This window comes from Peromyscus californicus, unplaced genomic scaffold, assembly GCF_007827085.1.
Source record: "Peromyscus californicus insignis strain IS unplaced genomic scaffold, ASM782708v3 Scaffold_23__1_contigs__length_62951481, whole genome shotgun sequence".
Lineage (NCBI taxonomy): Eukaryota > Metazoa > Chordata > Mammalia > Rodentia > Cricetidae > Peromyscus > Peromyscus californicus.
The window spans coordinates 11,233,360-11,258,644 of record NW_026294534.1 but is presented as its reverse complement, the minus strand read 5'-3'; the positions used below and the strand labels follow the sequence as shown (position 1 = coordinate 11,258,644).

The 25,285-nt window shown below is 39.8% G+C and overlaps 1 protein-coding gene across 2 annotated transcripts in view; it reads left to right on the top strand.

Annotated features, from left to right (window-relative positions):
• The window catches only part of Csmd1 (CUB and Sushi multiple domains 1), a 1,596,844-nt gene that overhangs the window by 1,108,802 nt on the left and 462,757 nt on the right, over positions 1 to 25,285 (top strand). For both annotated transcript variants that reach the window (XM_052751771.1, XM_052751770.1), the window contains exon 8: positions 12,239 to 12,326. In XM_052751771.1, the coding sequence (XP_052607731.1) occupies positions 12,239 to 12,326 (88 nt within the window). The remainder of the gene's footprint in view (positions 1 to 12,238; positions 12,327 to 25,285) is intronic.

Genomic DNA, 25,285 nt, shown 5'->3' with positions numbered 1-25,285 from the left:
TTATGACTCAAATGCACTTAATAGACATCTATAGAACATTCCACCCAAACACAAGAGAATATACCTTCTCAGTACCTCATGGAACCTTCTCTAAAATTGACCACATACTGGGTCATGAAACAAAGCTCCATGAATACCAGAAATTTAGAATAACCTCTTGTATCTTATAGGATCACTATGGGTTATAGTTAGAGTTCAACAACAACAATAACAAACTATAGAAAGCCTACAAACTCTTGGAAACTGAACAACCCTCAACTGAATTACCACTGGGTCAAGAAAGAAATAAAGAAAGAAGTAAAAGACTTCCTAGAATTCAATGAAAATGAATCCACAACATACCCAAACTGAGGAAAGTTCTACCATTAAGTGCCTACATAAAGAATTTGGAGAAATCCCACACTAGTGACTTAACAGCACACCTGAAAGCTCTAGAACAACAACAACAACAAAATCACCCAGGAGACAGCAGGAAATAATCAGATTCTAGGCTGAAATCAATAAATTGGAAACAAAGAGAACATAGAGAATCAATGAAACCAAGAGTTGGTTCTTTGAGATTATCAACAAGATAGACAAACCTTTATCCAAATTAACCAAAAGGCAGAGAGAGAATATCAAAATTAACAAAATCAGAAATGAAAAGGGGGACATAAAAACAGACACTGAGGAAATCCAGAGAATCATTAGGTCATACTTCAAAACCCTGCACTCCACAAAATTGGAAAATCTAAAAGAAATGGATGATTTTTCTTGATAGGTACAACATATGAAGATTAAATCAAGACAAGAAAAAAAATTAAATGGACCCTAAGGAAACTCCTAAGGAAATAGAAACAATCATTAAAAGTCTCCCAACCAAAAAATAGTCCAGAGCCAGATGGTTTCAGCACAGAATTCTATAAGAATTTCAAAGAAGAGCTAATACCAACACTTCTCAAATTGTTCAATAGAAACAGAAGGAACATTGCCAATTTTTTTTGAATGAGGCCATACTTACATTGATACCCAAACTATACAAAGATGCATCAAGAAAATAATTTCAGACCAATCTCCTTCATGAACATCGATGCAAAAATACTCAATAAAATACTGGAAACTGCACCCAAGAACACATCAAAAAAATCATCTACCATGATCAAGAAGGCTTCATCCCAGAGATGCAAGGATGGTTCAACATGAAAATCTGTCATTGTAATCCACCAAATAAACAAATTGAAAGAAATAAAACATGATAATCTCATTAGATACTGAAAAAGCCTTTGGCAAAATCCATCACCCCTTCATGATAAAGGTTCTGGAAAGAGCAGGGATACAAGGGACAAACCTAAACATAATAAAAGCAATATATAGCAAGCTCACAGCCAATATCAAATTAAATGAAGAAAAACTCAAAGCAATTTCACTAAAATCAGAAACATGACAAGGCTGTCCACTCTCTTCCTCTCTATTCAATATAGTACTCAAAGTTCTAGCTACAGCAATTAGGCAACAAAAGGAGATCAAGGGTATACAAATTGGAAATGAAAATGTCAAACTTTCACTATTTGCTGATGATATGATAGTATGCATAAGTGACCCCAAAAATTCTACCAGGAAACTCCTACAGAAGATAAATACCTTCAGTAATGTGGCTAGATACAGTCTATGTTGGAGAGGATGTGGAGCAAGGGGAACACTCTTCCACTGCTGGTGGGAGTCCAAACTTATATAGCCACTTTGGAAATCAATATGGAGACTTCTCAGAAAATTTGGAATCAATCCACCTCAAGACACAGCTATACCAGTCTTGATCATACACCCAAAGGATACTCAATCATACCACATGGACACTTGCTCAACTATGTTCACAGCAGCATTATTCATAATAGCCAGAACCTGGAAACAAACTAGATGTTCCTCAACTGAGGAATGGATTGTAGCTGAAGTTTTCTGCAGCTGCTCAGACTCAGGTAAACACATAGAGGCTTATATTAATTAAAACTATATGGCCATTAGTTCAGGCTTACTACTGACTAGCTCTTACAGTTATATTCAGCCTATTTCTGTTAATCTATATGTTGTCACACGTTCCATGGCTTTACATGTGTGCCATTACATGCTGCTCCCTGGATGGTGGGCTGGCATCTCCTGACTTAGCCTTCCTCTTCCCAGAAATCTCCTTGTCTGCTTATCCTGCCTATACTTCCTGTCTGGCTATAGGCCAAACAGTGTTTTATTAAACCAGTGTACAAAAGTATTATTCCACAGCAATGGATGTTGTTTTTTACTCTTTTGGGGGACTTGCCACCCAGCTCACAAAGAAATCACACACAGAGGTTTATTCTTAATTATAAATGCCCAGCCTTAGCTTGGCTTTGTTTCTAGCCAGCTTTTCTTAACTTATCCCAACTATCTTTTACCTCTGGGCTTTTCTCATTCTCTTACTCTGTAAGTCTTACTCTTACTCCATGGCTTGTTGTGTAGCTGGGTAGCTGGGCCCTGGAGTCCTCCTCCTTCTGTCTGCTAGAGCTATCTCCCTTCTCCCTCAGATTTCTCCTTCTACATATTCTCTCTGTCTGCCAGCCTTACCTATTCTTGCTCCTGCCTTGCTACTGGCCAGTTCTTTATTAACCATCAGGTGTTTTATACAAGCACAGTAACACAGCTTCACAGAACTAAACAAATGCAACATAAACAAAAGTAGCATATAGAATATTACTCAGCAGTAAAAAAAAAAATCAATGACATTTGCAGGCAAATGGATGGAACTAGAAAAAAAATCATCCTGAGTGGGGTAACACAAACCCAGAAAGACAAACATGGTATGTACTCACTTATAAATGAGTATTAGATGTAAAGCAAAGGATAACCAGGCTACAACCCATAGCCCCAGAGAAGCTAAGTAACAAGGAGGACCCTAAGACAAACATGCACAGATTCCCCTAGGAAGGGAAATAGATGAGATCTCCTGGGTAAACTTGGAGGGGTGTTGGAAGGGAGGGAATGGGGGGATAAGAATATGAGGGATCCAGTTGGCAGAGTTGGGGGCAGGACAGAGGAGGAGAGCAATGAAAGAGATATCTTGATAGAGGGGGCCATTTGGGGGTTAGGGAGAAACCTGTTGCCAGGGAAACTCCAAAGAATCCACAAAGATGACCCCAGATTAGACTCCTAGCAATAGTGGAGAGGGTTCTTGAACTGGCCTTCCCCTGTAGTCAGATTGGTGAATGCCCTAACTGTCATCATAGAGCCTTCATCCAGTAACTGATGGAGATGCAGAGATTCCACAGCCAAGCACTGGGCAGAGCTCCTCTGTGAGTCCAGTTGAAGAGAGGGAGGAGCTTGGTCCTGCTTCAACACAACAAGACATGCTTTGTTAACACCCATAGGAGGCCTGGCCCTTTCTGAATGAAGGAGGAGTGAATGTGGGCAGGATAGATGGGAGGTGGGAGGAGAGAACAGGAAGAGAGGAGGGAGGAGAAACTGTGGTTGGTATGCAACATCAATGAAAACATTTAAATAAAAAATTAAAATAAAATGAACAAAAAGTTCTAAGTTTTCATTTTATATTTTGTGCGGTGTTAAACAAACATTATAAATTATGAAGTGAAAACACATAACAAGGATCCATATCACATGACATTTATTAATAGTGGTATTAACATATTTGAATGTTTGTACAGCTGAGTACAGACATTTTGTGTTTATAATGATTCATATAGATCATAGGTTTTAATAACTAGTTATTTTCATATTTATATGAAATATATATAAAATGATAAAATGTAGATAGGTAGTAGATAGATGGTAACGATCCTTTAATGTATTAATTGCCATGTTCCTAAATAAAATATTTTAAAATTACTTGCATACTACTAGCAAAAGATGCCAGTGAATATTTCTGATATATAAAATTAGTATTTCCTATTTTTAAGAATCAGAGTTGGGGCTGAAGAGATGGTTCATCACGTGAGTGTTTTCTGCTTTTCAAAGCACCTGAGCTTTTTGATCCCAAGCACCCATGTTGGGTAGCTTACAACCACTTAATGAACTCCAGCTCCAAGAGATCCCGTTCTCTCTTACGACTTCTACCAGCACCCACATGCACATGACCCCCCCCCCCTCACATACACACACACACACACACATACACCACACACACACACACACACACACACACACACACCACAAATGCACACACAGGTGTGCACCTGCATGCATTCAGGCTTGCACACACACATAAAGCATATAGAATAATAAGAGTCTGGAAAGGTGGCTCAGTGGTTAAGATCACTAGCTGCTCTTGCAGAGGACTCAGGTTTAGTTCCCAGCACCCGCATGATGACTCACAGCCTTCTGTAACTCCACATTCATGGGATTTGGCACTATCTTCTGGCTTGCAAGGGCACTGGGCACACATGGCACACTTACATACATGCAGGCAAAACACTCATACACATAAAAGAAAAATAAATCCCCCAATATTAATAATACATTTTTTTAAATCAAAGAATTAACAAATGGAAGATTTGAGATTTAACCACAATATATTTGATATGATGTATTACATTAACATTTTAATGCACATATAGTTTATTGTTCAATTAAATATGTATTTAAGTAAATATATACATTTATTTGTTGTATTTATTTGTATATGTTTGGAGGATATGTCACATATGCTTATGAGTTACATGGTATCGATTGTGAAGTTAAATATTCACCTTTTGATATCATGTATAAAATGAAACACGTATGCATGTATATAGGCACACACACATATGAATACAAACACACACATTGATTCCCAAATCAATTATATGTTTCTCTTACTTATGCTCTGGCATCTCCAATCCCATGCAAAGAAATCCAGATTTTTTTTTTTTTTTTTTTTTGCATGATCTTGCCATTGGTATGAGAAGACTACAGGAGGGCATCCTGCAGGGTCTCTTTTGCACAAGCCCTAAAAAGCATTCACAAATTCTGAAGTTTCAAATGTCCAAAGACTAGGGGGAAAGTCCAGGCTACGGCCCTTGGCTGTGTCCTTCCCCTGCACTCTCCTTGTGGATTTGACCTGCTCCCACAGGTCAGTGCAGGGCACAGGCTGTCTCCAGGTCCTGAAATACACACTTCAGAGTGCAGCAAGGGCCTGAAGAGGCTGTTGACAGGTCACTCTCCAGGCTCTCCTGAAGTGTTCCCTGGTGTTAATTCCATTAACTCAGAGGGGTTTTATATTTGATGGGGCTTACTTTCTCATTTCCTTTGAGCAGTAAAGAAACATTGTGGTTTAATTTGAAGATACATAAGGAAAATATGTCCTCCTTGGGAATTTCCTGCCAGGGTGATTTGTAAACAGGAAGGGTAACTATTGCTATGACGGCATTTATCAAGTATGCTGCTCGCCGCTGCCTCTGGCAGCTAAACAGAACCGGGAGGCAATTATGTGAGAAAGAGCAAGAACCCAGGTGCGAGCCAAACGTCTCTCTCTTTGCTATGTCATTGGGCCTTGTTTGTTCTCTTTTGTGCTTCTAAGTAATGTAGTTAGGGAATCACATTAAAACTGAAAATATATCTTAAATTCATAAACCACTATAAGCTAACATTATTGGAAGCACATACATATCAGCAGAATTTGAGATAAGAGAATGTGGGAATTCTTCAGATATAAAATTAATAGAAAGATATTTACTGGGAAATGTATTTAATAAACATGTCATTAATATATTTGATTAAAGAGCATATTTTCATAATTTAGATGTTTGGAAAACTCAGCCCTTGACTCTCATATCACAGCCAATTCTGTAGGTCTGACTGGAGATCCGTTAATATCAATAAGAAATCTGTAATGATCCCAGAAAAGCAGTGGGCTTATGACAATTTATTTCTGTGTAAACTACCCCATCGACCTGACCAGTACTAATAAATATTCCTCACCCGATGCCAACAGTTCTTACTTTAGTCATTTATTTGGAGGTAGTAAGCATTTGTTCAACGCTGGTGGATAAAACCAACCCCTGCCATATGTTTCAAATATTCCACAGGAACAAAGGGTAACGCAGTGTCTTCTGTGCTGCTGTAGCCTCATCCCTTGCTATGTTCTAATGAACATCATCGGGCTACAGTTGTACTATCCTCAAACCCATCACATTTGGTGGTTCTAGAAGAAGCCAACTGAAGATCCCTTTGACAAAATGGAATTTCATAAAGTCCTAAAGAAGGAGAAGGCATTATTCTTTAGTGGCTTCCCTGTTGGTGAGGGAAGACCAAGGCATCTGTATGCCTTAGGAAAAAGAAACTGTGCATGCTTATTTATTTCAAACTGAAAAGTCTATGGTCTATAGTGGCTCCTTGTCACACATCCAGGAACAGGCTATCACTCATTAAAAGGGCAGGGACGGAGTGGGGACATAACTGTGAAGAAATCTGAACCGAGATATATTTTGTATGACATTCTTGATGGTGTCGCCTCCCTGAAGGTTTTAAATGGTTAGTTTGTCCCAAAGTTGATCCAGCAGAAATATATCTGAGGGCTACTAAAGAAAAGAAGGTCAGTGGTTAAAAAAAGCAATAATAATAAGCCATAAAGTTCACCATGACCATACAGTGTGAACTTATGAAAATGGCTCCTATTCTGGATTATTTATTCCCATGATAAATGAAATTTTAACTGGAAGCATGCCCCACAGAAAGACTTGGCCCTTCTTTGCTACCCAGTATTGGTCATGGGGAGAAGAGTTGTGTTTTCTGTGTATCTTCTTTAAACCCAGGGTTCTAAATGAAGGGAAATTACAACCACAGGGCTGGAAGGAACCCCAGGAGCATCTTTGGTTGGGGATGAGATGACAACACCATTCTACTTCCAATTTTTATCCTCAGTGCCATTTTAATCATTATCATAATTTGTATAAAAGAAATGCAATTATTGAGAAATGAAGTAATTTTTCATGAATAGTTCCATTTTAGCTCGCAAAGTGATTGAATACTTAAAGCTCCCTGCATCACTTCAGTGTGCTCAATCTGGAACCTAGGTTCGGGGTTGACCTAGCTTTCACTGTAAACTCTGCATAGCCTAGAGTCGTTATTCTATTGAGGGGTTCTCTAGATCATATTGGCCTATGGGTGAGTGTGGAGGGATTATCTTTTTTGATAAGTGACATAGGAGGACCCAGGCCACTGTGGTAGGCACCATTCTCCTGGGTTGTATAAAAAAAACTAGAAAAGCATGATTGAGCAAGTAAGCCAGCAAGCAGCATCCACCATGGTTTGCCCTGTGCTCCTAGACTGAGTGAAATTCCTGCCTATGGTAGCCCTGCATTGTATAGCTCGGAGCCCTGCCTCCAGATTCCTGTCTTGAGTTCCTGAGTTCCTGCCTTGACTTCCCTCAATGATGCCCTGCCCCCTAGATGTTTAAGCCAAATAAATCTCTTCCTTCCCAAGTTGCTTTTGGTCAGTGTTTTATCAGAGCAACAGAAAGGAAACTAGAATACTGTGAATGGCATTGAAATTCTGTTAGTTTGTGTCTGTCAAGTGTGTTTCAATGTGAAAATCTTGTGGGGTAATTCTATAGAGTAAAGGCCAAGTCATGCAAATTGTACCTGTAGATTCTCATAGTAGCACCTGTTGACTTTTGCATCATCACTGTCATAATTATTATTCTTAGTTATTTATTATTTCATTAGTAGAAGCCTCATCTCCATTAGCTTGTCTCTAGCCTTCCTCATTATGTAGTTAAACCATGGCATCCTCAGTGGCTCTTTCCCTGCCTGGCTCCCTACTCTAACCTTGTGATTTGTCCCAGATAAGTTCAATGTTGCTCTTAACTGCTACTCACAAGAGCAGGACACTTAACGTAGAAGTATATTAAGCTGCACTGCATACCTCACAGTGCTTTCTACCCAGCTAATGTTTTACTCTGCATTAACAAGCTATGAAAAACGCCATTTAAAATAGATGCAGCAAACTGCAAGATGATTCTGTAAGTGAAGTACGTGCCTTACAAGGAGGAGGACCTGCGTCTGATCCCCAGAACCCACATTAAAAGAAAAAAAAAGTTAGAGATGGTTGTGTTTGCTTGTAATCTCAGTGGCAGTACAGACAGATTTCTGAAGCCCACTGGTCATTTAGATAGCCTACTTGGCAAATTCCAGGCTAGTAAGAGACAGTGTCTCTGAAAGAAAGAGCAATGTGGGCAATACCTGAGGAGGCATAAAGGATAATACCAGAGGTGGTCCTCCAATGTCCATGCAAATGCACACACAGGTACCCATGCACCTGTACATCCATATACACCTCCCCAAATACAGAATCGCAAATAACTATTTATATTATCATAATCTCTACCTTTAAATGCTCAAATCCAGTCAAAATTTGTACAAATGTTCTCACCTGTAACCGATCGCTCACTTGCAAATTTAACTTCCTTTTTAAAAAAATATAGTCAATGTATGTAATGAGTTTCTCTACTCAGTATTTCAGTTTTGAGTTTTAACTGTTTTGGCTATAATTTAACATATTTATTAACATCTCTGGCATGTGTCCTGTGAGGCTTGGAAAGATATGGTCTTAAAAAAATTAGAGTTAAATGGTATTTATGGAACTGATTCTTCTCCTTTGAAACTGTTTCTCTGAAGCTCTGGGGCCTCTGCTTGATGTCTCCCTACATCTCCCTATAACTGTCATATCCCCTCTTTAGTTTTGAGAGGCGTTACTCATTAGTAATATGCAGAGAAGGTGTGTGGAACTTCCTGTTGGCTTGGCCATACCCTGATTGTACCCTGCATATTCTTTCACCTTATAACAGACATCTGCCTCTGCATCAGTCACCAATAGGTTACCTCGCCATCCATGTCACCCTCTGCCATCCGCAATAACATTTTCCTTGTTTATACCCGGTGCCCTCGGAGAAGTTCAGCGAAGCCTCTCTTCTTCAGTAATCTTTTCTGGGTTGTCACTGGAAGATCAAGAAGGTCCTCACCTAACTTGGATGCATACATCTATTCTTCCCATTGCTTCTTAATATGGCCCTACATAAAATTTTTTTTAAAAACTGAATGGAGAACTAAAAGTACACTTTCTATAAACCTTGATTCATCAGTTACTTTATGTTGCTCTGATAAAATACTGTGACCAAAAATGACCTAAGGAAGAAGGCCAATTTTGGTTTATAGTTCCAAAGGGAAGGTCTATGATGATGGAGGAAGTATGGCAGCAGGCAATCAGAGCAAGAAGCTGAGAGATCACACCTTCAGCCACACAAGGAAAGCAGAGAGAGTAAACTGGGAAGTGAGGTGAGGCTATACACTCTCAAAACCTGTCCCCATTGATGTACTTCCTCCAGCAAGGCTCCACCTTTTAAAGACTCCATAACCTCACCAGAGTTACTGATGGAGGACCATGTATTTGAGTACCCGGGCCTATGAGGGACGTTCTGACAGGTTAGAGCACCTCAGACAGAGGCAAGATCCTGACAGGTGAACTACTCCTGGCAAAACTTTGTGGTTCCTATTCCCAGTGGAATTACCTCATCCTGGGACCAGCCAGAGCTATTCTGTATGAGGGACTCAAGTGAGAGGGACTCTGTAGGAGGGACTCAGCTAGAGGCAAAATATGATGGAAATCACATGGCCTCAAGATTTGAAATCACTAACATTAAATAGGCTCAGGGAATAACTAGTGGGCCATTCATACTGGTTAATATGCATAGAATACTCAATAAAACCACAGGCTGGAGGAAACAAGACCTTTCAGAATTATGGGTAATTACAGATTTACATCCACAGTTACATTTGTACCTATAGGTATATATCTGTATTATATCCATAGCTATGTTTATATCTGTATGCATGAATATTTATCTGTATGAGTGTTTATAGTTGTACTTACAACTATAGCTACAATTACATCTACTATCTATATATGAAGAGAGCTGTATATAGATATACACACACTGGCATATATTTTACTAGTTTTAGGCATTTTAAATACACAGTTCTTAGGCATTAAATATATTCACACCCCAAATCATCTGTCATCATCCATTTTTTAATGTTTCTCTCTTACCCACTCAAGCTTCCAAACACTTAGCAATAACACTACCCTCCTCCCTGCCCACAGCACTGCACAGCTACTATTCTCCCTTTGAATTGAGCTTCTTTTCTTTGGCAAGTTCACTGTGTCCTAAGCTGAAAACTCAGTCTCTATTGATCAGAATTCAGTAGGTTTTTGCCATTTTTTCTTTATTATTTAACTCTTTTTCCCACCCATCTTTGAGTAGGAAGGGTATTGATCATTTAGGACCATTGTGGCACTGTACTGTGGGCCCCTCTTGCTTAGGCAACAGAAAAACATGTTTTCCGCAGCTCTCCAGTTCGGGTGTGTGGGGAGTCAGCAGATCTGTTTTCCACTGAGGTTGCTTTTCCACTTGTTAAGGCTATCTTTCTGACTCCTCCCATGGGCTTCGCTGTGATTATGGCCTCACATGCACACCTTCCCAACTCTACTGCCAGTTGTATTAGGATTTAACTGAAACATCACTTCACATTACTTATCTCCAAATACAGTTGTACCTTGAAGAATTAGGGTTTGGTGTTTCAGCCACTAGTTTGGGTGGGCTTCATTGAGCCTCTATGTGGATGTGGGATCCAATTATGTTTAAATTAACATCTTCAAGGAGGATACCAGCTTTACCATCTGATTGCTGTTCTTTCTTTCTTCCACTTCTCTCTTAATGTCTGTTTAGTTTTTGTTGTTTTATGCCGACAAAGTTTGATTCACTTCTTACATGAGTATTGTACCTATTTTTTTTGTACTTACCTAAGAATTACACATAACACACCCAATTATAAAATCAATACCAATTTAGTATTATATACAAAAATTTTGCTCCTTAAAGTTCACCCCCTAACATCATGCTATTGATTTCACAAATTGTTTCTTTATACATTAATATTCATCAACATAAATTTATAATCATTTCATGTATTTCTCTTTCAAATACTACAGAAAACAAAAAGTGAAGTTGCAAATCAAAATAATATTACTTTTCATATATATATACATATATATATACACACACATAAATATGTGTGTCTACATTTTTTCAGATATGTTTTTCTATGTGTTTACTTTTATGGGCAAACTCATTTTCAGTGGTTTGAAGTCATATCTAAAGTCCTTTCACTTCATCTCAGAAAAATTCCATTTCTAATGCTCTACTTTGCCTTTGGTTTGTCTGAAAATGCCTTAAATTCCTTCTCTTTCTTGGGGGGTACATTTACAGCATGCACAATTCTTGCCCTGTGGCTGTTTCTGCATGTGTTTCTCACAATGCTCTACCGAGAAGGTATTTGTGCTGCATTTGTTCTGTGTTCCCTTGGTCTTTGTCTACACATTCCTTTTGCTTCTACCCTGTGCTGCAGCGACTGATGCTACCAAAGCCCAGGCCTAGTGATTTCCAGAGTACAGACCAGATGGGCTCTAATATCACACAGGGATCTCGATCTCTCTCAGAAGCATCCCCATGGGTGTACACCAACATCCCAGTAAATTGAACTGGATCACAAGCCCTCAGTTAAACACATTTCTGACAAGAAAAAAAGAACTTTCCTTGATTTGATGAGACAGTTTATGTAGGGTGAGATGGATGTTAGAGTGCCATCTACTCTATCCAGTATGCACATGGTTCTTAGAGACTGCTCTGTGGTGTTGGAAACCTGACAAGAGGCTTAGGAGACTCAGAAAGGAAACTACACACCTGTACAAAGGGGTCATTTTCATGTCAGTTCAATGTAAAGCACATTCAACATTTACACTTGCATTAATTTTATTAGACTATATATATATAATATTATAGATCTTATAATATGTATATATTATAGATCTCAATGATTATCACCTGCATTATTATTCATGGGGAGTAGACAAAACTGTCTTCTTCATAGGCACAGGCCTTTTCCCTAGTCCTATAAACTGGCCTAACACAAGAGCAATCATTAAAAGCAAATGAACTGCTAATTAAATGATCACCTCTTCAGTAGCAGAAAGACCTAAACCAAAGAACATCACCATCCTTTCATGGGTAAAGGTGTCTTTGATTTTCAAGACCTAAGGTTCACTTTAATGTAGCTGAGCTGTCTTCATTGTAAGAGAATTCACTTTGAGTCGTAATCATTGAAGCTCTGAGTGTGTCTTGCATACATTTTCTGAGTATTTCCTTGATGGCTGGGCAATCTTCTGATACCACTTCTCTCTGTTGCAGTGACCCAAGGAGGCGTGTCTCTGGTCTCTGATATGTGTCCAGATCCTGGAATTCCAGACAATGGCAGAAGAGCAGGCTCTGACTTCAGGTAGGAAACAAAACAATGGCTTGGAAATGGAGTTATTTTCTAACATGTATACCTGACCTGTCATTTTTATCTCGTTTGTCCTGTTAATGGAAAGACACAACTTGTCATTAATTAAGAAGCTGCAGTATTTGCACAACTCTGGACATAGTATGGTGATAATTTCCAGGTACCCTGACATTGATGGCTTCAGAACCTGAGTGAGGCTAAAACTTTGACTCTCAAAGTATGTAAACAAATTTGTCTTCAGATTTATAAATATACTTATGTTTGTGTGTGTGTGTGTGTGTGTGTGTGTGTGTGTGTGTGTGTATGGTGTGTGTAACTTGATAGTCTAATGCTTAAAAATAAAGAACACAAAAATTGTATTATGGCTTCATGATTATTGCCTCAAATAAACTTTTAGGGTGTCAAATAATGCTGGTCCTCAGTGTCATTGACTCCAAGAGGCTGCCCATCAAATAGGATTATGAAGAGCTGTAGACCCCTCTCCAGTTACTCTACCATGATGCAGCTGTGATTACAAGCACTCTAGGGCTTTGCATTTCTTCCTGTCTCTCAGAACCTATCTTTTTCACCTCATGTGAAGGGCTAGTAAACAAGAGTAATCTGAAGAAAATCAAGAGTGAAGGGCACAAGAAAGGAGTTTTCCTTCCTATAATCTGCCCATTTATTTGAGAGACAGACAGAATTAAGGCTACCAACATGGGCTGAAAAGCTGTGCCAGTCATGCAGAGGGGAGTCCATGGATGCTCAGTGAGCCTGGCACAACAGCTGTGCCGTTCAAGAGGATGGGGAAGCAGGATGCTTGTCTGTGGAGTGGCTGTCACCGAGTTGATGGTATCACTAGAATTTCTGTCACCAGCTACACAGTGCTGTAGACTGGGTAAGTTTTTAGGAAAGGTTTATTTCATGTCCCAGTCTGGTAAATCTAAGGTCAAGATGCCACATCTAGCAAAGTCCCAAAGTAGTGTGGGTTGTTGAAAGAGAAATTGGGAGCTTTATTGAATGAGGGTGCCTGGGCCTCTTCCTCCCATCCTGTCTGTCTCTGTCTCTGTCTCTGTCTCTCTGTCTCTGTCTCTCTGTCTCTGTCTCTCTCTCTCTCTCTCTCTCTCTCTCTCTCTCTCTCTCTCTCTCTCTCTCAGAGGTTTAGATAACACTTCTCTGAGCAGAGACTGGGACAGTGATTTTTATTCATATATATATATATTTAATTTTGCTGTTTTTTTGTCGTCATTGTTGTTGTTGACTGGACACAAGTTATATGGGATGAAGGAATCTCAATTGAGCAATTGCATCCATCAGTTTGAACTGTAGGCAGGTCTGTGGGTATTTTCAGCATCAATGATTGATGGGAAAGGGTCCACTTCACTTATGATGATGTCATTCCTGGCCTGGTGGTCTATATAAGAAAGCAAAATGAGCAATCCATGGGAAGCAAGCCTGTAAGCAGAACCCCTTGATGGCCTCTACATCAGGTCCTGCCTCCAGGTTCCTGCCTCAAATTCCTTCCCTGACTTACCTCCATGATGGTGTACCATAACCTGTAAGCCAAATAAACCCTTTCCTCAACCATCCTGTACCCCTACTCCTGTTGGTTGATTTTGTCAGTGTTTTATCACATCAACAAAAAGGGAACTAGGGTAGAAATATGGGGTTTTGCTTTGCTGGACTTGACCATGCTGTTTGGGAGAGTGTCTTAGTTTGGGTTCCTATTGCTGTGATGATGAAATGAAATACCATGACAAAAGCCAAGTTGGGAAGAAAGGGTGTCCTTGGCTTACATTTCCAGATCATATCTGAGGAAGTCAGGACAGGAACTCAAACAGGGCAGGAACCTGGAGGCAGGAACTTACTGGCTTACTCCCCCTGGCTTGCTTAGCTTGCTTTCTTATAGAACCCAGGACCACCAGCCTAGGGATGGCACCACCCACAACAGGCTGGGTCTTCCCTGATCAATCACTAATTAAGAAAATGCCCCACAGCCTTACTTTGTGGAGGCATTTTCTCAATTGAGTTTCCCTCCTTTCAGGTAACGCTATCTTGTGTCGAGTTGACATAGAACTAGTCATCCCAGGGAGTATTGTGAAAGGGTTTAGAACTTTGACCTGAACTCAGAGCTTAATGAGCAACAGCGGAAGCTCAGAATATATGATTGTTCAGAGGCACACATGATTGAGGCCTAGCTTGTGAAGGCTCAGTGGTAAGCAAAGACTCTGCCAGGGCTGTTCATGTGCTATTTTGTATCAACCATCTGTAGAGGTGAAACCTGTGCTTCAATGGGACTATAGGCACTTGTCAGAAGAGGTAGAAGAATCACCTGTGGATAATAAGATGCCAGCATCATTGAGGCCAAGTCTTGTCACAAGTATTTCAAGGTCAGCACAAAGAAGCTGTGGTCCAGAGAAGGACGAGGCAGCAACTTGGTAGATACTATGCCCCCTATGGTACTGGTTTAAAGGCATAAAGAGGTCATGGTGTGTATCTGAGGCTTGTCACTCTGTGGCAGGGTCAGCATCTCTCTGAATAGAGGCCAGAATGGCCACTGATAGAGGGGCAGTCTCCATTTCCATAGAGACGCCAGCAAAAGGGAGATGCCAGAGTCACAAGACAACCCCAAAGACAAGGTTTAGACAGAAGTCAACCTGAGCTGGCATGATAGGCTGTGTCTGTTGCAGAGGGCAGAGATGGAGAGCACCAAATCAACCCAGCCTCTGTGAAGCCCAGAAGACCATCATTGAGTCCCAGATGCTTCACAGTGGGCTGTTTATGCTATTGGGTTCATTTTTTGTTTGATCAGATTGTAACTGAGTCCTGGTTCTTCTGTCTTAGACAAGGAATGTATGTAAATTAATATTACCATCATCACCATCATCATTATCATCATTATTACTTTACAGAAGAGTTATAGTTAAGAGATTTAAAAATCCATGGATTTCTAAGAAGACATTGAACATTTAAAGTGTTCAAATTTCAAAGTTGAACTGTGTTTTATGTTGTGATATTAATTGCCTGACCTGGGGCAGTGGAAAGCCAGTGTGCATGCTGGGGCAGTCATGGAAGGAAGACAGAATCTGCTTCTAGAGGACACCCACAATCCTCTGTTTTAGTGTCTTAGTTTCCCCAGGTCTCTGTGTTGTTCATATTTCTCCAAGCATGCAACAACCAAGACTTTGGAAATGGCTAGAAATGAAATCTGAAGAGTGTTTTGATTTTATTTTGAGATTTCATAGGACTTTATTGCCAGACAATTTTTCAAGGAAAAAAGACTTTTGCTTTCCACTTGTATATTTCTTTGTCTTGCCTAGATGAGCATCCTGGAACCTTATTACAAGGTTGCTTGGGAATGGGCACTATCTATGGCTTTTTTTATTCTCAAGTTGAAAAGGAAAGAATTCTGATTTGGTCGAGAGTGTGATTTCTGCTCTAAGTTTTCCATGGTGACCTTTATTGGGTCAAGGATGTAGTAATCTATTTTGTATTTGTCTGGAACTTATTTAACACAAACAGATACAAGATTCTGTGAAAACTCTTTTCTACATCTATAGAGATTATCTTGGCTTACCTGCTTAAATTGTTAATATAATGTGTTAATACATTGATTTCTAATGTATCGATATCAGATTTGGTGCTAAAATTAAGGCATCCTGTCTTTTTTTGATGTTGTGGAAGGAAAGGGAGTCTCATGCATGCCAGACAAGCATCTGCCTATGGGCTATGTGCACCACCTGATATTATTTTGCTTCCATGTTGTTAGATTTCACTTTCTAAAACTTTACACATCTCTGACACACAGTTTCATTATGTATAATCCTATAAGGATTTTGTCTGGTTGTACTGTCACAGTAATGCTTACCATATAAAAATTAATTGGGAAATCTTTCATCTAGAATATTCTAGAATAGTTTGTTCATACTTGGTAATGGCTTTTTCTTAAATGCTGAGGAGATTTACCAATGAACCAGGAGAGGAGTTTTCTCAAGAAAGGTCTTCAGCCACTGACTCAACAGTTCCTTCATACACACGTCTCCTTTTGTTAACTGTTTATAGTTTGTATCTTTCAGAGGATTTTAAATTTTCATTCAAGTTGACAAAACATACTAACACAAAACTTTCCATAGTATTTTCTACAGTTTAACCTTGAGTTATTAAAATGTGTCCAATTAACATTTCTATACATAGTAATCTTCATTTTTTAATTAGCATATAACATATTAGATTTTGTTGTGAAGTTTTCAATCATAGTCCATTTTCTGTTGAGTCTCCTGTCTTCATCTACATCTGTTCTTCAATACCACTTTGTACCTTCCCTCTCAGAGGAATTTTGTTTTCATGTTGCAGTGTTATATTACTACCATTTTCTTTTCTGGGCAACTCTTTATCTGCCTTTGTGGTTCCCTTTCTAGTTTTATAACTACACACACACACATATGCATGTAAGAAAGAACATGTAGATTTTTCCTTCTGAGTCTGGATTATCTTGGTTAATGTAATCATATCTGACGGCTTCCATTTTCCTGCAGTTTTGATAATTTCACTTTTCTTTATGGCTTCATAAAATTCCACTGTGTGTATATACCATATTTCAAATACTAAACTTATTTATATTTTATTTGATATGTATGAGCATTTTGCTTGCATGCATGTATTTATACCATGTACATGTCTGCTGCCTTCAGAACTCAGAAAGAGGGTGTCAGATCCTCTGGAACTGGAGTTGCAGATGGTTGTGAGTTACCATGTGGATGCTGGGAACTGAAAACCCATGAGCTCTGCAAGAGCAACTGGTGCTCTTAACTACTGAGCCATCTTTCCAGCCCCTGTACCACATTTCCATTTATCCATTCTTTGGGATATGGGTATCTGTGTTGATTCCATTTCAGAATCTTTTAAAGCAGTAGTGGTATCACAGCTCAGTTTCCTTTTATTCACATTTTCTGTTTTGATTTAGTGATTTGACAAGTGGTGCTGTTGATCCTGCAACACAGCGGTAACACTGCTTTCCCTGAGTTTTCTCTGTTTCTTTGGCTGCGCTTTTGTAGATTGGGTCAACATTTGCTCGCTGATTCTTCTTGTTTGCCGCCACCCTTTGAACCATGGGATGTTTGCTGTTCTCTTGTCTCATTCATTTAATAGTTGAGGAGGTCAGTGATCTAAGATCCTTCTTCTTTGCCTCTCTCTGTTACCATTCCTTATGTTGTCCTATATAGTGTGTATAATATATATCTTTCCCTCTGGTGCATGTACATGCAGGCAAAACACTCACATACATTTGTAAATTCATTAATACTACATTATTGCTAAGAATATATTAGTTCCTATTAAACATTTCTTCTAAGTTACCTTGAAAAAAATTTTTTTTTCTATGAAAACATGTTGTTTCCAGTGCTAGGAGTAACAGAGGGTTATGCATTCCCACATAGTTCTGTACCACCCACCACCTCTGTCCCTATTTCCAGTTTTCAGTAATATTTCCCACTCTGAAATCATACTCATTAATACTGAAGTGTCTCATTGGAAACATCTTTAAGCACTGGGAATCTGTCAAACTAATGGTAATAGATAGGGCTTCAGAATTGCTCAGTTTTTGTTAGACAACTTTACTTCATCATTGGCAACAAATATAATGTTTTTTTGAAGTTAAAGATACATTTTAATGAAAATTTCTCATGAAAAGTATAATCTTATCAATCACCGTTTGTCAGTCATCCAGATAAATAGGCACTCAGTGGATAGGCAATCAGCCACTGGCTCGGATGTCAATCACATATGTCTTTGTCCTCATGACTGACACCCCTGAGATCTCAATCTGCACTGGAGAGGCACTGTGGATTCAAAGGATATATACAGTAAAATCCAAAACTATTCTTGCTTTACAGGGGACTTTCTTAGGTGGCCTTGGCCTTTTCTGTGTAAGGCACACTGTCCTTGCTTGAGTGCTGCATTCACCATCTGGCAACACAATAGAAAGATCCTGTTACGTCTTTATGTTGATTTACAAGAGCTTTGATTTTACAGATCCCCTGAAAGGGTCTTTATTTGAGGATCAATGGGTCACTCCATGAAAAGAGATGCCTAGGCCTGCAAGCTGGGTCTCTACAGGCCAGGACTGAAAAGTCACTATTCAGAGGTGTGTTCCATTGTAAGGAAAGTTGGGTGGAATTGAATTGAAGGTCATCGGTACCCTGAGTTGTCATTGTGCAGTGACCACTGGCGTCAGATACACATGACCTGCATTTATTGATGATACTTGTTGTCTGTTTTCCATGTGTCTAGAGAACCCATGTGTGATCACACACAAACTGATGCACCCTGGCCCAGAAAAGATGCCTTGAGTCTTGGATGAAGTGAGATGTGAAGGCAGCTAGTCCACAGGTTTCCTACCCTGCTGATCTTTACAACAGAAAGGGTTTTTTTTTTTTCATTATTTTATAAGTTTAGCAGCTCTTTTAGTGGAAATCAGTTCAGTTCTTCCTAAATTCTTATAACCAATACTAATGACTATTATACAATACGGATGAATGCCTGATGTGGTCAAGATGAGCTGGACTCAATTGTAGCCGATGCTACTATAATTATATGTAATTTGGAGCTGCTTTTTGTTTGAAGAGGCCTTACTTTATTAAGATGATAAAGTATCTGTCTTCTAGTTTTGTTTGAATTATTATTGTTTCCCTGGAAACCTTTGTGGTTTTCTTAAGGCAATCTAAATATTAATTCCAGGGTTATCAATAAATTATTCAGTTAATGGAGCCTAACACAAAGCTTTCCTGTTTGAATTGAGTCTGTGGGAGGAAAGTTTCCAAAGTATTTGTTAGCATTGACCACTGTCTAAAAGACAAAGTATACTCATTAAAAGCGAGGAATTATGAGTGAGATTGATGTAGGAAAGAAGGTGCTGTGTTAGGGGAGGATCCTGGCCTCTGCTGTCTGTGTAGTTCCCGTCCTGAGGAGAACATAACTCCTCTATGTGCACAAGTGCAATTATCATCACTTTTTAAAATAATTTCATTTTCACTGATGGGAATTTGACCTGGGCCTTCATGCCTTCTAAGCAAGGACTCTACCAACTGTACTACACCCAGCTCCCAGCCCCAACCCCACTCTTTCCCTCATTGCTGGGCTAGAACTTAGAACTCTGCATATGCTAGGCAAGCACCCTATCATGGCCTTCATCCATAGTCCCTGGGTGCTATTGTTGTTAGTTGTTTATTTGTTTTTAATTTATTTGTTTGATTTTTTTTTTTGCTTTGAGATTAAATCTTGATGTTAAGCCCAAACTAGTCTCAAACTCATCACTCACCTGCCTCAGCCTCTGCAGTACCGGGATGTGCATAAACTCCCTAAGCTAGTTCAGTGAATAGGTTCTTTCAGAATAAATTAATATGCAACTATTAGGGTGAGCCTTGATTTTTGCTGTTTTGTTTTTGACACAGGGTCTAGGTGTAAGGCCAGGTTGGCCTTGATAGTTACTCTCATGCCTCAGTCTCTCAAAGTGCTGAGATTATGTGTCCCTGCTACTATACTCTATCTTTCTGTGCATTTTTTTTTCTTCTTCTTCAGTTGTAGCAGAGATGAATTGACACCTTGGGACTCAGGCAAGGCAAGGGCTCTACCACTAAGGTAGAGCCCCAGCCCTTACAAATAGAATCTTTAAACTTTAAGGATTGTTGTGGCAAGATCATGTCTTATCTAGGACTTGCTGCTGGATCTTGATGATGGCAAGCCTCTATCAACATTAGCTCTTTCTAAACAATGATGACTATAGTAACTACATTTTCTTTTTCATAGTGACCTTGATGGACCACTGTGTTCCACGGGTGTAAAATTTCACAAAGCAGCCATGTTGGGAGGAGGTCCTACCTTCAGCCCTGTATCCCAAGCAACAAACACACTTACTATTGAAAGGGAAGGGTTACTGAAAGCATACACTGTTGTGACTGCCACCTGAGCAGGGCTTTATGTTCCCATGCACAGTGGGACAGGTTATTTGTGTATATGGTTCCTAATCTAAATTTTAGAAAATGTTTATCATAGGCAAAAGAAGGAAAACTGAACAAAGGGATCTCCCTGAATGCTCTGAGTCCAGAGCTCCTCAGCAACTCCAGTATTTCACCTAGGGAACTCTCCTGAACACCACTCTGGGCTGTCTGGAACCAGATTCCTGAGCTCACAGTCCAGCATAATCACCATTCTTCAGTTTCTGTCTCCTGTTTTAATTTTAGAGTCCCACAATTACCCAGCATGGCTGTCTGTAGCTCCTCACAGCCCGGCCCACACCCCCTGTATCCATGACTCTTGCCACATGTAGTATAGAGACAGCTCACATGGAGAGAGTCAAGGATCTCAGAGTAACAAAATTACAAAATACCACCATGCTTTTCTTAGGATGGCTGTTCATTTTGTAAAATGGAACATGGCTCTGTGCAGGCTCCTGCTCTCCCTCCCAATTCAGCTATTCCCTCCATGATTCAAAGTACTCTCACCCCAGCTCTCTACAGCCTACCCAGACAGCCTTCCCAGCATCTGCATGCCTATGACACTTACTTGTGTTGCTAGGATTTTGTTAAATCATGAGGTCCCGAAGGGAAGGGGACAGGCCTTATTGATTTTATCTCTTATTGCTGTGCCCAAGTCATGGTAGACACTTTTATTTTCTATTGAATTGGATTAAACTGAAGCTAACAAGCCTGTCCCTAGGGATATGTGATCACAGCCTCATTAGTACTGTGTTAAGCCAATTAAGTTAGCCACTGCTGGTCAGGGAATGGATTAATGACACTTTACAAAAAAACAAAACAAAAAAAAAAACCTATGACCTATACTAGAAAAGAAGTTTGGAGATTGGCAGAGTGAAATTATGACCCAAAGGTCATATATGATTTAGAACTGATGGGAATGTGTTGACGTGCTAATAATTTCTCTTCCAATACATAAGCACTACTTTAACCCCATGGTATAACTTCGAGTCTTCCCTTTATTTTGTAACTGTTCTTTATAAAGTTGCCTATAGCGGATGGGATCTGTTGCTATCAGATGGAAGGAGAAATTGAGGCATGTAAAGGAGAACAGACATGATCCATGAGAATGAAACAAGTCAACCCCTTTTTTGATGAGATGTTAGTCACTTCCGTGGCCAGAGGAGGCTGTGTTCCTTGTTCCTTTCCATGTGGCATATAGTGATGGTACTTAGAGTAACTCCAGCATTGCCACGATATTCTCTTCCCTCTGCACCTCTGTAAAGAACCAATAGAGTCTCTCAGCCAGGGGACAAGTTCGGCATTCTTCCCATGAACACTGATTCCCACTAAATCTGTCCCTGAATTATTTTTAAGTAAGGGGGGGAGTGAGAGAAGTGCCACTGTGCTGTGAGCCAAAAATCCTCATGTTCTTATTGTTTGCTTGTCCTGTGGGACATTATGTTCTCCCTCCAGGAAGTGAATCTGGAGAGGCAAAAACAGGACTTAGTGTTGGTTTTGTTTGTTTTTGAGACAGCCCGTTGTGTATTTCTAGCTGGCCTTTAACCTGCAGTGATCATCCTATTTCATCATCTCAGTGTTGGAGTTATAGACATAAGCCCCTGTGCCCAGCTTAAGGTCTTGGCGTTGTATAAACAGGTGTAATTTTGTTACCTCTCCTACTTGTTAATCTATTGATTCTTTTGATGTCTTCCCATTTTAACTCCTCATAAGGGAAAATTCAGTTGTACTTATGAGATAGGAGCAGAACGCACAGACGAATCTCCGTCTGCTCTGTAATCATGATTATCCCTTTAGAGCCTCTGTGTTCCTGTGACTGTTCCTTCCCTACCCTCCCAACAGACCTAAGGGATATGGCTTCCTATCTGACCTTATGATACAAGCCCTGTATCCTTTGCTCCCATTCAGGGCCCTATCCTGCTGGGCCACCTGAGGATGACCCTTCGTCCTTCTTTACCTCTTCTACACTCCCTGGGTCCATCCTAGCACTGGCCACCATTGACAAGTCTATGTGTGCTTTTGTTTACAAGTTTAACTAGCATGGTGTTGACTTCTTTCCCCTAACAAGGGTGTAACCTCCATAAAGAGGACAGCTTTGTCATTCATTATCACTTTCTCAGTGTGGAACCCAGCGTGGGGCTCACAGTGAACATTTGGTAATTACTTATTAAATCATTCACTTTCACTTTTAAACGAGTTACATATTTACATATTGTAAGGCAGTGATAAATGTCAGCACAGGATGCAGACTTTTTATCCATGGGTAATTTTTAGGACCATCTTCATTCTGTACGAGAGAGCTACTGTGTGGATACACAGAGATGGGCCTCTGCACCTACGCGCTACCTGCAGATTATTTACATACAGCATTGCTCATATTAATAATAAGAGGGGAAAGGTAATACTACACTGTCATTAAAGGACATTGATAGTTCAGTCTACTTTTCCATTTTCCTTATCAATTAAAAAATCAACTTAATAGTAAAAGAAGAGTCTTATAGGTTACAATTAAGACTATTTTCAAAGCTTAATAGAACTTGGAAGCCTTGGGTTGGTTCATCTCTGGACCGGGCTCTGCTTGGAAGAGATTTGCCTCCTTTTCTCTCATCAATCTTCACTCAGTGTTTGAAAGTAGTTCTCAGTCAAAGAGCTGTCCTTATTTTTCAAAACTCAAGTGTTATTGCTCTAGCCACTGCCTGTGTCAGCAAATGGTTTCTTTGCTACTCTGTTAACTAGTGGAACAGAAAAGGAAGTGATGTGGGGCCTGGCTCATCATTCTGTGCAAATAGAACCAGGTCAGTAGAGTTGTCTGTAGACTTTAAAATCTGTTTTTGAGTCTGCAACAAGAATGCCCCTTCCCTGCACCAAAATGTCTTCAGGATTAGAAAATAATTGAAGGATACAACACATTTCTATGGCCTCCCTGGGAGGCAAGCATGTAGCTTTCTAGAAACTTGTGGTTGCTAAGAAACGAAACAAGCCTAGGGAAAGCATTTGCCAAAGATTACTGTTCCTCTGAAGAGTGACAGTCCATCTTTAAGAACTGCTTGGAGAGGTACCATTGCCATGTTGTCCTCCTTGCCCTGGGAAACCTTTGTGTATCTCTAACAAAGGGCACATTGAGAATGTTTCAGATGTAATTCATCTGCCAAAGGCTGCTCCCGTGACTGAGGGTGAGGAGATTCTCAGACGTTCTTCGCCTTTTGGTGTTTGTAAAAGTGGCATTATTTTGTGTATATATGTGGGGTTGTATAACCATTATTTAAGCATGCATTAATCTGTTAGCTTTGAAAGGCAAAGGACAGCTGATAAACTAATTATTTAATTCCATCATCATCATTAGAAGCCCTGGTCTGAGGACAACTCCAATGGGAGTATACAGTAGTCTCTGTTTCTGGGTTCATCATGTAAAAAAAAAAAAATGAGGTGAAATAGAAAACATGATCATTTCTCTTCTCAGATGGGACCCAAACTCTTAGCTATTTTTCCATATCTATATAAGATTAAGAGTCTATAAAACTTACATGACGCTATTCAGAAACACCAATGACCTTTGGGGTCAGAGGAAGCATGTGTGATATCAGGTTCCAGGACACCTAGAAGAGGTACTAACTTTATAGTATAAAAGCTTGGACTCCTACATCACTGTTCAGTAAATTTGGTTAGGGCCAATCTCCTTGCTTCTTAGTTTCCTCTTAAAACCCTTCAGGGTCTCTGATTATTTATTCTGTTTTCCTCTATTCCTCTGCCAGAAATTAAGAAAGAGTCTGGCAGAGTTAGTGGTCTTTGGTCTGTACTTCACAGGAAAACGCCCTAACTTATTCTCACCGTTTTGATCCTTCCAGTTAGACACAATCCAACTGCCAACTGTCTCAGCTTAATTGGAGAAGGTGTGGGTACTAGGGGTTTTGAAAGTTTTAAATGTTGTGGTAAATATCATGCTCACCACTTTCTTTTGAAGTGTGTGCCATTAAATTTATTCCCAGAACTGCACAACCCTCACCAACACTCTTGCTCAGAATCCCCTTTCTCTAGCAAAATTGACACTGTACTCCTAAAACAAAGTGTCATCCCACATACAGCTCACACTCGCTGTCCCACTTTCTATGTCTATGGATGTGACTACTACGTATATCTTAACTATCAGTAGTCTAAGCCCTCATAAGTATCTGATGTGCAAGCAACATCAGTAATCACTGGATGCACAGTTTATGTCGTTCGTAAGAAGATATTAGGAACACATGACGATGCTATCATGCAGGGCTTGAATTTGAAAATCAGTGTTTGATACCAAAAGCGTTTTGTAATGTGAAAAGCTCATATTTGGAAGCCTCTCCGTGTTGTCTGTTTACTACAGATTCTGTATATAAGCAGAAGTTGGGAGCAATGAGGGTGGCTCATTTAGTTTCCTGTGCAAAAGTATTACCCCTTCTTGGCCTCCTTCAGATAATGTCCTGAGAAAAACAATAAGGAAGCAATGAGCTGGGGTGATGAGCAGTTCTATGTGCAGAAGTCCCTGGGATAGCATGATGCAGCCTGTGCTATGGAACATGAGACATCTACCTGCTGAAACAGAGACACAGGTGCCATTCAGAGTCCTAGAACGTGTGGCCTGGTCTCAGCTTGCTATCCAAGGATTTGGTGGATGAAGAGGGTCAACGCTCACCTCACTTTCAGACACTGGAAGGGAGATCACCACAGCAACCATACTGGTTCAGGTATTGATGTCAGTGTAGACCTTTTTCCAGGCACCTGCATTTTCAATCTAATAGCAAGTGTCATTTTTTTTCTATGTATTGAAATTGTCTTTCTGAGTCTGGGTTACCTCACTCAGGATGATTTTTTCTAGATCCATCCATTTGCCTGCAAATCTCATGATGTCATTTGTTTTTCTCTGCTGAGTAGTATTCCATTGTGCATATGTACCACATTTTATTTATTCATTCTTCAGTTGAAGGGCATCTAGGTTGTTTCCAGGTTCTG